This window comes from Ornithorhynchus anatinus, chromosome 3, assembly GCF_004115215.2.
Source record: "Ornithorhynchus anatinus isolate Pmale09 chromosome 3, mOrnAna1.pri.v4, whole genome shotgun sequence".
Taxonomy (NCBI): domain Eukaryota; kingdom Metazoa; phylum Chordata; class Mammalia; order Monotremata; family Ornithorhynchidae; genus Ornithorhynchus; species Ornithorhynchus anatinus.
In genome coordinates, this window is record NC_041730.1 from 88,671,461 (window position 1) to 88,687,876 (window position 16,416).

At 40.7% G+C, this 16,416-nt stretch overlaps 1 protein-coding gene across 2 annotated transcripts in view; it reads right to left on the reverse strand.

Moving 5' to 3' along the window:
- Positions 1-2,614: 2,614 nt before the first annotated feature.
- Positions 2,615-16,416, reverse strand: part of CCAR1 (cell division cycle and apoptosis regulator 1) — a 48,900-nt gene continuing 35,098 nt past the window's right edge. For both annotated transcript variants that reach the window (XM_029059931.2, XM_029059929.2), the window contains exons 16-25: positions 15,792-15,977; positions 14,735-14,926; positions 12,292-12,531; positions 11,784-11,895; positions 8,533-8,615; positions 7,810-7,956; positions 7,291-7,411; positions 6,978-7,163; positions 6,067-6,272; positions 2,615-4,070 (exon numbers count right to left, since the gene is read on the reverse strand). In XM_029059931.2, coding sequence (XP_028915764.1) covers positions 4,011-4,070; positions 6,067-6,272; positions 6,978-7,163; positions 7,291-7,411; positions 7,810-7,956; positions 8,533-8,615; positions 11,784-11,895; positions 12,292-12,531; positions 14,735-14,926; positions 15,792-15,977 — 1,533 coding nt within the window. In that variant the 3' untranslated portion in view covers positions 2,615-4,010. The remainder of the gene's footprint in view (positions 4,071-6,066; positions 6,273-6,977; positions 7,164-7,290; positions 7,412-7,809; positions 7,957-8,532; positions 8,616-11,783; positions 11,896-12,291; positions 12,532-14,734; positions 14,927-15,791; positions 15,978-16,416) is intronic.

The following is a 16,416-nucleotide window of genomic DNA, read 5'->3' on the forward strand; positions in this document are numbered from 1 at the left end:
ATCCCCATTGTACAGATGAGGTCACTGAGGCACAGAGAAGTGAAGTGACTGGCCCCAAGTCACACAGCTGATAAGAGAAGCAGTGTGGCTCAGTGGAAAGAGCATGGGCTTTGGAGTCAGAGGTCATGGGTTTGAATCCCTGCTCAGCCAAATGTCAGCTGTGTGACTTTGGGCAAGTCACTTAACTTCTCGGTGCCTCAGTTACCTCATCTGTAAAATGGGGATTAAGACTGTGAGCCCCACGTGGGACAACCTGATTCCCCAGTGTCCCCAGCGCTTAGAACAGTGCTCGGCACATAGTAGGCGCTTAACAAATACCAACATTATTATTATTATTATAAATGGCAGATCCAGGATTAGAACCCACAACCTCAGACTCCCAAGCCCAGGCTCTTTCCACTGACCCACGCTGCTTCTCTGTGATTAAGACTGTGAGCCCTCTGCAGGACAGGGACTGCGTCCAACCTGATTTAATTGTACACACCCAGCGCTTAGTACAGTGCCTGGCACAGAGTTAGCACTTAAATACCACAATTATTATTACTCAGACACCACTGTGAAAGGACACAAGTGTCTGCTGAATACCTGAAGGGTTCAGGTTATCCACTGATTAGGGTTTGTATTTTCTTCTCAGTCGGCCAACTGTATTTATTGAGCGCTTTGATGACTATACTAAGTGCTTGGGAGAGTACAATACCACACACATTCTCTGCATACAAGCTTAGTCTAGAGGAGGAGACAGATACTAAGATAATGTTCTCCAGCCTCTTCCCAAGGATAACGTCCAGGTTACATGAGAAGGAATTAAGAACTACTGAAGAACGAGAACGAAGAACCAAGAAACTAGCAAAATCAAAACTGACAGGGTTTCTGAAAATTCAGTCAGGTCCCAAAGGCGATTTCAGAAGTATTGGCGGAACAACAGAAAGGAGGTCCAGGCTGGGGAAATCTGACTCTACTAGGTCATCAAGGCTGAGTTTCTGTCTCCGATTCCAAAATAACAATATCAGTTCCCATCAACATGACATAGGAGTCCAAAAAAAAGGAATAGATTTTACTATCTGTGATCAAGAACGACCAAACCGATAGTGAAATACCATTCTGCATTTCTATGGCCTTGCCGTCAGAGAAGCAGCGTGGCTCAGTGGAAAGAGCCCCGGCTTGGGAGTCAGAGGTTCGAATCCCAACTCTGCCACTTGTCAGCTGTGTGACTGTGGGCAAGTCACTGCACCTCTCTGGGTCTCAGTTACCTCACTGTAAAATGGGGATTAACTGTGAGCCTCACGTGGGACAACCTGATTACCCTGTATCTACCCCAGCACTTAGAACAGTGCTCTGCATATAGTAAGCGCAGAGGTCATGAGTTTGAATCCCAGCTCTGCCCCTTGTCAGCTGAGTGCCTGTGGGCAAGTCACGTCACTTCTCTGGGCCTCAGTTCCCTCATCTGTCAGATGGGATGGAGGCTGTGAGCCCCACGTGGGACCACCTGATTCCCCTGTGTCTCCCCCAGCGCTTAGAACAGTGCTCTGCACGTAGTAAGCGCCTAACAAATACCGACATTATTATTATTACCATTGATAGAGAAACGGTGTGGCTCAGTGGGTAGAGCCCGGGCCTGGAAGTCAGAAGGACCTGGGTTCTAATCCCGACTCCCCCATCTGTCTGCCGCGTGACCTTGGCCAAGTCAAGAAGCAGCGTGGCTCAGTGAAAAGAGCTTGGGCTTCGGAATCAGGGGTCATGGTTTCGACTCCCGGCTCTGCCCCTTGGCAGCTGGGTGACCGTGGGCCAGTCACTTCACTTCTCTGGGCCTCAGTTCCCTCATCTGTAAAATGGGGATTATCTGTGAGCTTCACATGGGACAACCCGATGACTCTGTATCTCCCCCAGCGCTTAGAACAGTGCTCGGCACATAGTAAGCGCTTAACTAATTCCAACATTATTAACATTATTATCCTATTCCATTTCTAGCACAAAAGTTATTTTCCCATTAGTAACTGCATGGTGGTCTTTAAAAAAAAAAAGAAAAGGTATTTGTTATGAGTTTAGGATGTAGCAGGCACTGTGCTGAGCACTGGGGTAGACACTGAGGTTGGACACCATCCCTGTTCCATTTGGGGCTCACAGTCTTAATCCCCATTTTAAAGATGAGGTAAAACTGCGGCAGAGAGAAGTTAAGTGACTTGCCTGTGGTCACACAGCCAAGTAGTGGAGCTACGATTACAACCCAGGTCCTCTGACTCAAGGCCCGTGCTCCGCCTACTAGGCTATTCTCCTTCCTTATTTTTCCCTTTGCTTCTGGTTTTAGTTTTACACAGGAAAAGAAAAATTCACCCTGCAATTTTTTAAAGTAATTTTCCAGTTTTCTCCTTTCAAGTACCTGAACAATTCCCAAGCTTGCATTTTAAGAAATACTTCAAAATCATGGAGTTTTTCCATTAGAAGTAGCTGTACCATAATTGATTTTCAGCACATCCATTTTCTTTAATAGCTGATTTTCAGTTCAAGTATCTCACAAATAGATATTCTGTAAGAAACGAAGATCCCACTTATCTTAGACATGGTGATTTCCCCCAAAATTTCATTGCGTGTCTAAAGGCATTAAACTTTCTCAAAATTTTATAAACAGAAAATGACTTTTATTTACCCTAATCTCTACTAAAAGGAAGGGAGAAATTTCTGTACAGTGTAGCTAAATAGTTAAGTATATTCCAGTAGCCTGGCTTCAGAGAAACCAAAACAAGCAATAATACAGCAATTTACAAAAAGCTAATTAGAACAAAATAATTTCCGGTGCTTTAATCCACTTGAACTCCACCTAACTCACATGGAACATGGCACAGTTTCTCCTAAAGACCTGGAAATTTAGGAAGAGTACATTTGCTAAAATTCACTACTTGATGGGCTAAAAAACACAAATCCTGAGACCTCATATGCTTTCGCGTGCCAAAAAAAAAAAAAAAAGGTTCTAAATTAGGCTCTCTCAAACTCAAAACCGGACAACTCACTAGAGACGGTCAGTAAACTTGACCAATTTGTAAAAGAATGTGGAACTATATAATACTTCATTTGTCTTGATTACACATTTCTCTTATTTCACCTACTTAAAGCTGAAGTTCAATTTATAGTCAGACATCTGCTCTCACGCACTGAATGAATTACACCCGTTAGAAAAGTGAATCCGTTTTAATTTAAAGCAGGTTTAGTTTCTGCTAGAATATTTTCTACGAGTAAGGCGTACTGACATCTACTGGTTTGGTACTGAACTATACATCTGAATATACTACATTTTTTCTTTCAAAACATTACGTAGCACATGGTGTCCTTCGGGGAAAGTAGAACTGTTAATGACACTAAGTGAGAGATTAAAAATAGGCCCAAATAGTTTCACTTAGACCTACCGAGACTTCAACGTTTGTATTGCTCTCAAGTCGGGTGTACGGTATTTCCCGTGGCATCATGATTTAATGAATAATTTGCAAGAAAAACTTTATGGAGGGGGAGGAATTCTTGCGACAAGTAAAAAATTTTTTTTCTTTTTTTTTTAAAAAAAGGTCTGTACTGTTTTTGCAAGATTAAGCAGCATGCTATTTTATGATTTATATTGGAATTTTAAAAAGACTAGACTGAAATAGAAACAAAAATTAACAGTAGTTCTATAAATAATGAATTTAGATCTCCACTAGACTTTTTTTTTTAAGAAAGACATTTGTAATTAAATACTTGCTACCACCCATTAAGTCGATGAACTTTATTAGCCTTAAAACTATAACAAAGTTCATCCTAAAACATTTTGCAATGCAAAATTTCACTCAAAGAGTGTCTAATAAATTGAATGCTATGAATTACAAGCAATCTTCAAAAGCAGAGACTCACTTTCATAAAACTTTATACATCTTTTGAACTACCAGATATTTATACTACTAAAATCAAACATGCACCACCATCAAGCATTCTGGTATCATGATTTATATATTACATTATGTAACACTATCCTTCTAAACAAAAATGTATCATACATTTGCACCATTCTCTTTGGAATTTTGATCTTTGTCTTCATGCTTCACTTTATCCTGTAAAATAAGAGACGATAAGAAAGAGATATAAATTTCCCTAGTGTTTGCTTTACATAGTTCCAGAAACATATAACAGGGAAGAGGTGACCGATTCTGAGTGGCTTCTACTGGTGACTGTCACGTTGCTATCAATTAATAGAGAAACAGCATGGCACAGTGGAAAGAGCCCGGGCTTGGGAGTCAGAGGTCATGGGTTCTAATCCCAACTCTGCCGCTTTCCAGCTGTGTGACTTTGGGCAAGTCACTTAACTTCTCTGAGCCTCAGTTACCTCATCTGTAAAATGAGGGTGAAGACTGTGAGCCCCAACTGGGACAACCTGATCACCTTGTATTCCCCCCCAGCACTTAGAACAGTGCTTTGCATATAGTAAGCGCTTAACAAATACCAACATTATTAATTAATGGCATTTACTGAGTGCCTAAGGCAGGCAAAGAGTCAGACTAAGCGCTTGAAGGAATAAAATGTGGTGGACATGATCTCTGACCTTCGCTTAGATTATAAGCCCCCCAAGAGATAGTATTTAATTCACACTTGCCTATTCTCCATTCATTCAATCGTATTTATTGAGCGCTTACTGTGTGCAGAGCACTGTACTAAGCGCTTGGAAAGTACAATTCAGCAATAAAGAGAGACAATCCCTGTCCACAATGAGCTTACAGTCTGTGGGGAACCGGGGGAAGAGATACACCTCAAAACCACTAAAGAGGCAGCAATATAAATATGTCCCTGAGAAACTGCAGGAAAGACTACCTACCGTTAAAACTGGAATTTTTTATTTTTTTAAAATCAAAAATGTATGTTGCCAGCAATGCTTTACACCCAACTCACTTTAATTCTGACAGAATTTTTAACACTGGTTGCTATGTCAGATGCTCCTGGACAAAGTTTCTCCACCAGCTAATACTCCTCTTTAAGGATCTCAAAATCTAGGGGAGGCATTTACAATCCAAAGACATTCACATCAAGCTGTCACCAGTGACAGACTGAGGTAAAACCAATCCTAGGGTTATGCTCAATTCTCCCCTCAGCTGCCTTTCCCCAAGGTCAGGCTTCATGGGGGATCTACAGTTTTTCTGTGGAGTAGAGCTTTTTCTCCCCCTCGCCCCCAGGTTCTGACAAGCATGAAATCTCACGTAAAATCCCAAGATGGGAGGCCTCAGAAGAACCCCCCAAATCCGTTTCCGGAAGTTGATTCCCACTAAATTTGGTTCTGCGTGGCCTAGTGGATAGGGAACAGGCCTGGGAGTCAGACCGTCATGGGCTCTAATTCCGTCTCCACCACTTTTCCGCTGTGTGACGTTGGGCAAATCACTTTGCTTCTCTGAACCTCAGTTCCCTCTTGGGGACTAAGACTGTAAGCCCCACATGGGACAACCCAATAACCCTCTACCTATCCCAGTGCTTAGATCAGTACTTGGCACATAGTAAGCCCTTAGCAAATACCATCTTCATCTTCATGAAAATACATTTTGGCTCCAAAGCGGTCAGAGAATTGAGGAATGTGTGTGGGACAATGCTGGCCAGTTTAGGCAACCGTGGGTAGTGGTGGAACAGGTTGAGTACTACAGCCGGAAGACATCTGAAAGATGTCTGATTCTAGAAACATTCTGTTCTTATTAATGCAAATGGAGCAGGAGGCGGCGGGGAGAATGAGTTGTCCTTGATGCTGCCAAAGAAAGTAGGCTGGACTCCTTGCTACGTTCTTTGCAGTATATAATGTCGGACTGGTCATGGAAGCCCGCTGTTGGGTAGAGATTGTCTCTATATGTTGCCAAATTGTATTTTCCAAGCGCTCAGTACAGTGCGCTGCACACAGTAAGCGCTCAATAAATACGACTGACTGAAGGATAATATATCCCTGAGAGCGACTCTGTGACCATGAGCTCTAAAAGCTGATCAAAGCCACCACCTGGCTGAACTAGTCAATAGATAAGCACCAGCAAAAATACCACAGTGGTGACTATGAAAAGGGACAAAATAAAAAGCTCAAACCTTCAAAAGAACAGTATGCATTTCATCCATAACAGTAGATAGGTTTTTGATTGTCTTATTCAGTTGGCTCTCAAATCGCAAATTTGTGTCTTCTGAAGTCTTCAACTTTTCCTGTAATTGACTAAGGTCTTTTTTGACTTCTCTGAGCTCTCCAGACAGACTTTTGTTAGAATTCTCCAAATGTACAATGGTCTTCTCATCTTCGTCTGAAATACACAGACAGGAACCTGTCACTCCAAATGCACATTTTCATTTCCAGAATTTCTCAAGATAACCTCAAAGGTTTGAAAAACTAATAAAAAGAATGGTGCAGAAAAGGCCTAATTGATTCAGGGAAACTACTCATTTAAAAACAACCACAAAGTACATTAGCCAAATGCACTATCGTATACATTTATTTACGATTGTTCGAATCCAGGTCAACTCTAATCCTTTCTAAACCAGAGCAGCCTTTAGGGGCTCTTTTTCTAATCGCCTAAGTGATCCTCCTTTAGACACTGGGCATTTGGTTTAACTCAAAATGAATGAGGAACAAATCTCTCTGAAAAAGTACACTTTCTAGATTGGCAGGCAATCACAGAGCACACGATAGGATAATGAATTAGAGATTCTAACGCATTTATATGGGAAACAATTCCCAAAGTGGATTTCAATGACCTGGACAAGAAGAGATCCTAAGTGGGAAGGGTCACGTGTAAAGACAATGCCAGAGCTCAGATCTAACATTTAGAGCGTGCACATGTACTGGGAAGGGCGCTGAAATTACAGGTGGCTCTAGAACAAATAGCTTAAAATAAAATCTTCTATACACTTGTATAGCAATGATATTGATGGCATTCATTACATCTGGGAACTAGGTCTAATTGCACACCTCCATAACAGTTTAGTTCAGACTGAAATTTTTTCCTTACTTGTTTTTTCTTCTAGGAGTTGAAGCTTTTGTTCTATTTCAGCTCTTACTTTTTCACTCTTTTCTAATTTTTGCAAGAGGCTTCCTACATCTACCATGGCACCATTGTACACAATCAAGCCAACATTTTCCTCCATTGTCTTGCATTCTTGTTTGACGGTAGGCGTTGGGAGAAGCAATCTGTTTCCTATATTGGTAAAGGGGTAATATACACGTTATTTTCTTTCACCTAAAAATGAAAATCTTGGAAACAATCCAATCTTCTAAATGCTGGAAGTTTCAGAGACAGAAACCACAAAATTATGAACCATTACCTAGCATATCTTCCTGCAATGTTTCAGACTCATCATGGTTTTCTTCATCTTTCGAGGTATCTGTTAATTTTCGGTAAAAGCAGGATTCACGGAGTACTACTTTATTCAGTAGTTTCTTAACCTTGTAAAGCGCAGCGGAAAAACATAATTATGATCTTGCCCATGTACAATTGTGGCTTCCAACAACGATAACAACTGTGGTCACTTCTTTCGCACTTATTATTTGTCAAACCTTATAAGAAGTCCTGGAGTAGATACACGATATTCAGGTGGGACACTGACCCTTACACTTTAAGTAGGAGAGAGACCAAGTACTGAACCCCCATTTTACAGATGGGAGTCTTCAATGTGCTTTGACAATGAAGTTGTACAAATTCATCTTTTATTTTGCCAGAATGCTCTTTTGAACAACTGGGGTTGATTTAAACAATGAAAAACATTTTTTCCCCTGAAGTCCCTCAAATATATTTGCTTCTGAATCTTTAAAAAATAAATAAAATACTAATTAAAATTGCTAACCTGAGCCCGGGAGAGATGCAATCCAAGTGTGTAGAGTATCTCCTCCATGTCCTTTTCTAGTAGGTAGCCACAGTGGCTTTGATCAAAATAAACAAATGCCATCAAAAGATCCCTGTTAAGAGTAATCATCTGTGCTTTTTCCTTTTCCTAAAGAAGAGTTAAGGAAAAATGAAAAGAAAAAAAAATGAAGGATGATTCTGCCACTTCCTCCACCGCCCGCCAAAAAAAGTCTCTTGGTCTCTACTTAAAAGGTAAAGTCAAAAATCAGTTCCTCGGAGATTCAGGTCTAGTTCAGTGATTTATTCTGATTCCATTCTTTACAAATGAGTTTATGTCTGCTTCCCCAGGAAGGGAGGGAGCTCATTATGGGCAGGGAAGGTGTCTCTAATGTGCAGTAAGTACTATTACTATTCCTGCAATTTTATACAGATGAGGGCCATGCACTCTATTATCTAGATTTGCTAACAACGCTGAAACACTTGAAAAAAGTGTGAAGAAATGGCATTTTTTTTGCGGGGGCGGCGGGGATGATAAAATTGACAAACAACAGTTCCCCAAAAATCTTTAGGGATAGACTTGTCTAAAAAAAACTAGCTTGTCAAAACAACTCTATATCATAGAGACAGCTGCTATCTAAACAGTGAGATTTAACACTGTGTAAACAGATGAGAATACCAGACTGTCTCCTAAATGAGAACAAGTAGCACATTCACAAGGAAGTACCTTATCTTTAGAGGACCTCTCTTTGCAATATCTGTTGCCTTCTCTTTTGTCCTCTCTTTTATTCATTTCTTCCTCATCCCGGTCTATAATACACAAAGAATTCAGAGTAAAAGTTAGTTAATGCAAAGCAACATTTTAAATCATAGCAGGTTTTTGGGAGGTCAGATTTAGGGTTGAAAACCCCAGTTACAAAACAATGATAGGCTTTAAGGAAAAAAAGAAAAAAAAAAACCCTACAAAGAGCAAAAACCCTACTGAATCAGCACTGATGAAGCTATGGAAAAAATCATGAAATTTAACTCCAATCCCCCAGCCAGAGGTTTGTATTTGAGGAGAAGCAGCATGGCGTAGTGGACAGAGCACGGGCCAGGGAGTCAGAAGTTGATGGGTTCTAATCCCGGCTCCGCGCACTGCCTGTGTGACCTTGGGCAAGTCACTTCACTTCTCTGTGTCGCTTACCTCCTCTTTAAAATGGGGATTGAGTCTGTGAGCCCCACACGGGACAGGGAGTAAGTCCAACATGATTTACTTGTACCCACCCCAGTGCTTAGTACAGTGCCTGGCACACAGTAAACGCTGAACAAATCCTCCAATTATTATTATTATTATTATTATTATTAAGGGGTATGTGGTCTCCTGGAAATGAAGGCAAGCTGCTCACTGGGAACCACAGGAGGAGGCAAGCCTGCAAACTAGGGTAACAAACTCTGGGATTCTAGCTGTAGTGGGAACAGTATCTCCTTTTATCTAGCCCAGTTGCTTCCAGCAATCAATCAGAAGTATTTATGGAGTGCTTACTCTGACCAGTACACGGTTCTAAGCAGTCGAGAGAGTACGATAGTTAGTAGACATGATCCCTGCCTGGAAGGAGTTTACAATTTAGACAGGGGAGACAGCCAAACAAAAAATACAGAAAGGGAGAAGCAGAAGAATGTAACTATCTGTTGCAAGAGCAAGGAGAAAGCGGTGTGTGTAAATACTGAGTGCTTAAATAAACACAGGGAATTCATTCAATTGTATTTGAGTGCTTACTGTGTGCCGAGCACTATGCTGCTTGGGAAAATACAACAATAGACACATTCTCTGCCCACAATGAGCGTAAAATCTAGAGGGGGAGGCAGACATCAATACAAATAAATTCATTCAATAGTATTTATTAAGCGCTTACTATGTGCAGAGCACTGTACTAAGCGCCTGGAATGTACAATTCGGCAAAAGATAGAGACAATACGTGCCCAATGACAGGCTTACAGTCTAATCGGGAGACGGACAAAAACAATACAAAATAATAAATTAAATTACAGACATGTACATAAATGCTGTGGGTCTGGGATGTGGTGGAAGAACAAATGAAGCAATTCAGGGTGATGGGGAGGGGAGTGGGAGAAGAAGGGGTGGGGGGGAGCTTAGTCTAGGGAGGGCTCTTGGAGATGTGCCTTCAATAAGGCTTTTTTTGGGGGGGGAAGAGTAATTGTGTCGGTTTGAGGTAAGATGGCACTGCAGAACATGGGCCACGGGTCAGTGCAACCGAAGCACAGTGAGAAGGGTAGCACTAGAGGAGGGAAGTGAGCAGGCTGGGTTCTAGAAGGAGAGTGGTACGGTGAGGTAGGAGGGGCCAAGGTGATGGACTGCTTTAAAGCTAATAGTGTGGAGTTTTGCTTGGCACTTAGTAAGCGCTTAAATACTATAATTACTATTACTATTCTGAGTGTGGAGAGGGAATAGAACTGAACTTTGAGGGACCTCCACCGTTAAGGGGTGGGAGGCAGAGAAGGAGCCCGCGAAGGAGACTGAAAACGAACGGCCAGAGAGATAAGCTCAGAGTCAGGGGAGGACAGACTCAGTGAAGCCAAGGTTGGATAACGTTACGTAGTTTAGTGACTTGCCCAGGGTCACACAGCAGAACTTTTGTATTGTATTTTCCCAAATGCTTAGTACTGTGCTCCGAGGAAGCGCTCAATAAATACCATTGATTGACTGACTGACAGTCCTTACTACTCACCTAATCTACATCCTCCCATCTCCTCTTGCCTCCAGGATACCTACATCCGGATGTATTGCAAGCACCTTCGACTCACGGTACCCTAAATCGACTCCTCTGAACTTTCCCACCCTGTCAACAGCATCATCCTTCAACAGCTCACAACCTCCAAGTTTTTCAGTTCTCACATTCCATCAGCTGCTAAATCCTGTTGGCCATTCCACATCCTGAAACTTCCCTTTCCTCTCTCCCCAGTTACCTTCCGGGTTCAATTTCTTGTAATTTCATGATTAGACTTTTATCAGCAGCCTTCTCACTGGTCTCCTCGTCTTTCTGCACTACACAATGCCGTTTGGATCATCTTCTTGAAACTTCACTCGGCAGACATCTCCCCACCTCTCCAAATATCTCCAACAGCTACTATTCAATCAACAGTATATATTGAGTGCTAACTGTGTGCAGAGCACTCTACCAGGCACTTGGGAGAGTATAAAACAGAGTTGGGAAATGCATTTCCTCCCACACTGACCTTTCAGTCTGAAGTTTCTGCATCCAACAGAAACTCACTATCTTCAAGACTCTCCATCTCTCCTCCAATTTACAGATTACCTTGTTTCACCTGGAACTTCCCAGTTCGCAGCCTTCACTCCTTCCAACTACTCAATCTTTTATTGTATGGTATTTATTAGTGCTCACTTTGTACCGAGCATTTGAACAAACCACTGGGGTAGATATAAGACACTGAGGTTGGATACAGTCCCTGTCCCACTTGGGCTTCACAGTTTTAAGTAGGAAGAAGCAGGATTTAATCCTCATTTTATAGATGCAGAAATGAAGGCCCGGAGTTGTAACTCTCAAAATCTCTTTGCCCAAGGTCATACGGCAGACAAGCAAAGCAGCTGGGACTACAGACCTCTGACTTCCAGGCCCTCGCTCTTTTCTGCTGGACCACGCTGATTTTCTTAGTCATCTTCTACTCAACGCTCATGTCTTCTACCCGTTTTTCAAGCTGTTCCCTCAGCCTGAAACTTCCTCCCACCTTCTCCACCAGAACAGATGCCTCCCATCTCCCAAGCCATTCTAAAAATCCCCCTTCTCCAAGACACCTTCCCCTATTAATTCGCAACCCCCTTGGTGATTAGGCATTCTATTCCTACTCTCAGCATTTATGAGTTTTTAGATATTCCGTCAATTACATCATTCACATTTACTAGGGCAATATGGAAGTGTTTAGAAATATGTTTTGAAGTGAAGAACTGAAATTAAATACCTTCTTCCTCATCCTCAGCATCTTCAGCTTCTAAGGGATCATATTCTTCCTGGTTATTATCCTCTTCTGTTTCATCATCTTCTTTAGAATCTTCTTTCCTTTTCTCTTCTTTCTGAAATCAAAATGCTTTAAAATAAGGCACCGTTCTACCTACGAGATGCTCACAATCATTATTTTAAACCTATTCTTTCCTATCCATTCACCTGAAATGTGTTGCATAACATTCAAATTTTTCTAATTGATAAATGTCAGGGAATACACACTAACATTTTAAGAACATACTAGCCAAAAAGCTAGTAGTTATGATCTACAAACTTTCCGTACTCCTCAGCTTGCCATACCCTTTGAATACCTGGACAAACAAAATAGCAAGATGATAATGACAAAGAATATGATACACAAATAATAGAATATATAATCATTCTATTATTCTAATAGAAATGGTTTAAACAAAGAAGAAACGGTAGTTTCTAATCCTGGTCACCCAGTAATGGAAATAATAGCAGACCTTCTTCTCCTCTCGATCTTCTTTCTTATCTTTATCATCTCCAGATTTCCTCCTTTTGGGTTTTGGTTCATCTGTTTCATCTTCTCTTTCTTCTTTTTTATCTTTTCTTTCTTCTTTTTTACTTTTCTTGTCCTTCTCTTTCTTGTCCTCTTTTTCAGGAAGAGATACCAGTGATTTGTATATTCTCACGCCAAAATCTCTTTGAAGCATTTCATTAAAGAGTTCTGCAAATAAAGAAACCTTAAAAAAAAAATCACAAAATGAAAAACACAAAAGGCAATTACTCAAAGAAGATACCAAAATATCATTATGGAGAACAATCACCTAAGCAGTATAATCCTGTTTTCCTACACCAATTTCATTCTATAATTGACTGACTTGCAGTGTTAACTTTCTGTGTGTCCTGTATACTACAGAGAAGTAAACAAAAACAGAATTCTAGCCACTTCTCTTTTACAGAAAAGAACCTACAGTTAAGTCTTATGAAATAACTCACATGCTTATTAATTTTATTGGTTACAACGTAAATACAAATAACCAGGATTTTAATTCTTTAAAAAACTAAAGTCTGAATGTAATGGGAAAGATTTAAGAGGAATGAAAGCAGATTTTCATTTCCCTGTACCAGAGGGAGAATCTCTCAACTCCTTTTCTCCTTTGTCCACCGATCCCCCTCAACCACCCCCCACCAGCCCCGCCTCCCACCCCACCCCCTCCACCACAACAAAACCCCACTCATCAGAGGTTCTGTGAAATCTTATTGTTGGATGGGCATTTAATGAATTGTGAGCTCCATTCTAAGGGCCTTAGAATTCCATTCAGCGAGACAGCCCAAGACAAAATGAATCTGACATCCCCCAAGAATCTGACATAACATAGCCTCCAAATGTAGGCAAAATAACAATACTGTTAAAAGTAATTTAACACTTTAAATCGGGGGGAGATATATACAAGAGTCTAGTAAGCTCCAATTTATAAGTTGGAAGTGAACATTCATTTGAATTTGCACTTATTCGCTAATTGATTCAATTAGCTTTACAAACCAGATTCTTTTCCAAACATTTTCCTTTGGTTTCCTTTATTTTTATCTGAGATGTCACGATGCGAATCAGTAAAACCTGGTTGTTAATTTAATTTCCGCCCCCATGCATTTTGAAACAAGACCCCAGGATAGATCTTGTAAGACTAAGACCTCTTATCTTTGCTAGTTGCATTTGCTGACCCAAATTTCTAAAAATGTTTTCTCTGCTACTGTTTCAGAAAGATATGTAGTTGCACCTCTTCTGCATATTCAAAGGTTGCAACGTATCTGACTCGGGGATTCTCCGAGTCATGTTGGAAGAAAAGGACATATTCATTTCCACAAGGTCAGGGGAGTGACTGGATACAAGTACTTACTACATATTTTTGGCACAAGCAACCCTTTGCTGAGCCACTTTGACCAATGTTCAGGTTTTACAAAACAGTTTTAATAATAATAATGTTGGTATTTGTTAAGCGCTTAGTATGTGCAGAGCACTGTTCTAAGTGCTAGGGGAGATACAGGGTCATCAGGTTGTCCTACATGAGGCTCACAGTCTTAATCCCCATTTTACAGATGAGGTAACTGAGGCCCAGAGAAGTGAAGTGACTTGCCCACAGTCACACAGCTGACAAGTGGCAGAGCCGGGAATCGAACCCATGACCTCTGATGCCCAAGCCTGGGCTCTTTCCACTGAGCCACACTGCTTTAGGGGAGGCTACATGTGACGCACACTAAAAGCATGTTCGTGTGCTCTGCGTACTGGCCTCTTTTGATAAATACAATTGAAAGCTTTTTCCGCCAATGTATTTTTATGTGCTTTGGTTCTGTCAACCATGGAACATTCAAATTACATGCTCTCCAAGAAAAGGACATTCAGTAAGCCTGACTGGTTTTGAAAATTAGGGAGTAGTCACCATTTTGACAGCAGAAGTTAGTCGGATAGGCGAGATCCTTTCATTGTGGCTCAGTACAATCATATGCATTTATTGAGCCCTTACTATGGGCAGAGCACTGTAAGAGCGTGGGAGAGTATGGTACAAGAGAATTAGCACACATGCTCCCTGTCCATAATGAGCTTACAGTCTAGAGATATAACAACTTATTTATAAGGTATAACATCTTATTTATAAGGTATTATACCTTATCTGCAGATCTCTGAATGTAAGATCATTGATATCAAGTTTAATAGATGAAAATTACACATCTACCGTTCAGCCGCCTCAGTGTTTCATTAGCATAAAACCTGGATTTTTGTAGTATTTTCTCCGTGACAGTATAATGCCAAAAAAAAGTCAACTTCATTTTGAAGAACCAAAAATTCAGTAAACCTCAAACCATTAACAAGTTTACTTAGTACAAGACCTCAATACACTGCTTGTGTTAACGGGTTTTTTTGTTTAGATAGAATATAAAAATTACCTCAAAGGAATGTTCTTTATTATCCTCTAACCTATAGTCCAAAAGCACACTCAAAGACATGATGCTACAGTCAAACTTGCCACTTTTTGCGGCCCAGTTAGGATGCACAATGATGGCTGGCTCATCGGGTAAAACATAACGCCTTTCGCGACGCTGGCGTTCCACTTCTTCTTGGCGCTTCCGCTCTTCTTCCTAAACGTTTGAAATTGCAAGAGAGATTAAAATGGCTAGTGAGTCTCAAGTCACATGTAATCGACAGCATGCTGAGGCAATCCTGGAGCAGAAGCAACGCATGTTCAAAATGGCCCAGAGGCCAAGAAAGAGCACTCTTCTTTCTCTTATATCACTGGTCTGAGAAGGGGAGGGAAGTCCAAGCGCTATGGCTAAAGAAGACTTCTGTTTTAATGGCTCTCCCTCCCTTTAGGGATTTCCAGACATTAAACACACTAGTTTCTAAAAGGGGGAAAAAAAAAAAAGAAAATGTTTACCCATATCAAGATTAGCATATCATATCAATTTCTTATTCTTCAGTTTTGTATTTTTTGCTGATTTTCAACAGAAGAGGAACGTGTCCCTCCACCCCAACCACATACCCCACCCCCCCCACACACACATATCATCTCAAATTCCAAATCTATTCTTCCAGATAATCCTCTAAAAAGAACAAAAGCAAATGCAGTAAAAAACAATATCCCCAAATCAAAATCTCTACCACCTATATTTAGATTTCTCAAGTTTTCCTTCTAGAACTACTCAATTTGCATATTTTGCCAAGGCAATTGCAGCTATTTCCTGAGACAGTCCTATAGTGACAACAAAACCTCATTAAATCTTAATTCTTTAGAAATACGGGAATTGGACCTAGGCTCAAAATATGAGCATTAAGATGGACATTTTCTTGACTGAGACCAAAATCTTTTAGAGATTATTGTCTAAAACACAAAACCAGCAGGTTCTTGCTACTGACATACGCATAATCACTTTTGTAGATTCCACTCGTTACCATCTGGATTAAGCTTTAACAAAGCACTCACACACCACAAGTGTTAAGACATACTTCTTTATCATCTTCAGATTTTCTGTCCTCCTCTTCATCATCTTCTTTTTCAGATTTCTCCAACTCCTTCTGCTCTTCTTTCTGCTCTTCTACTTTCAACTGTTTTGTCAGTCGGGCTATCAACTGGGATTTCAACCCTTTAGAACTAAGATTACGGCTTTCTAATTCTTTACGAAGGTCGTTTACCTAGATCAAAACACATGTGATCTCATTAAATACACTAAGTGTTCATCTGAATAGGACATCAACCTGTTCAATGGCCTTGGCCCAGGGTCAGTGTGGATGCTGTAACCCGATGAAATCTTGATTTCATCAAATGTGCAGTAGCCAAGCGACATGGATTTCATTATGTTCCAAGTTCTTCCCCTACACTTCATTTACAAAAGCTGCACATTCCAAACATGTCAGTAAATGAGGTTGAATTATTCCTTCCTATGGGCTTGGATCAGAGATATGGGGCACTCCAAAAATGCAACACTGGCATACGAACTAAATAAAATTAGTGTACACAAACTGTGCCTATGTAATGGCTATGATACAAAAAAAAATAATTCAAGGCCACACATGAGTTTTGGGGGTGTATTCACAAAAAGTTCTCTTGTACTTGGAACTGTCCCTTTTAGGT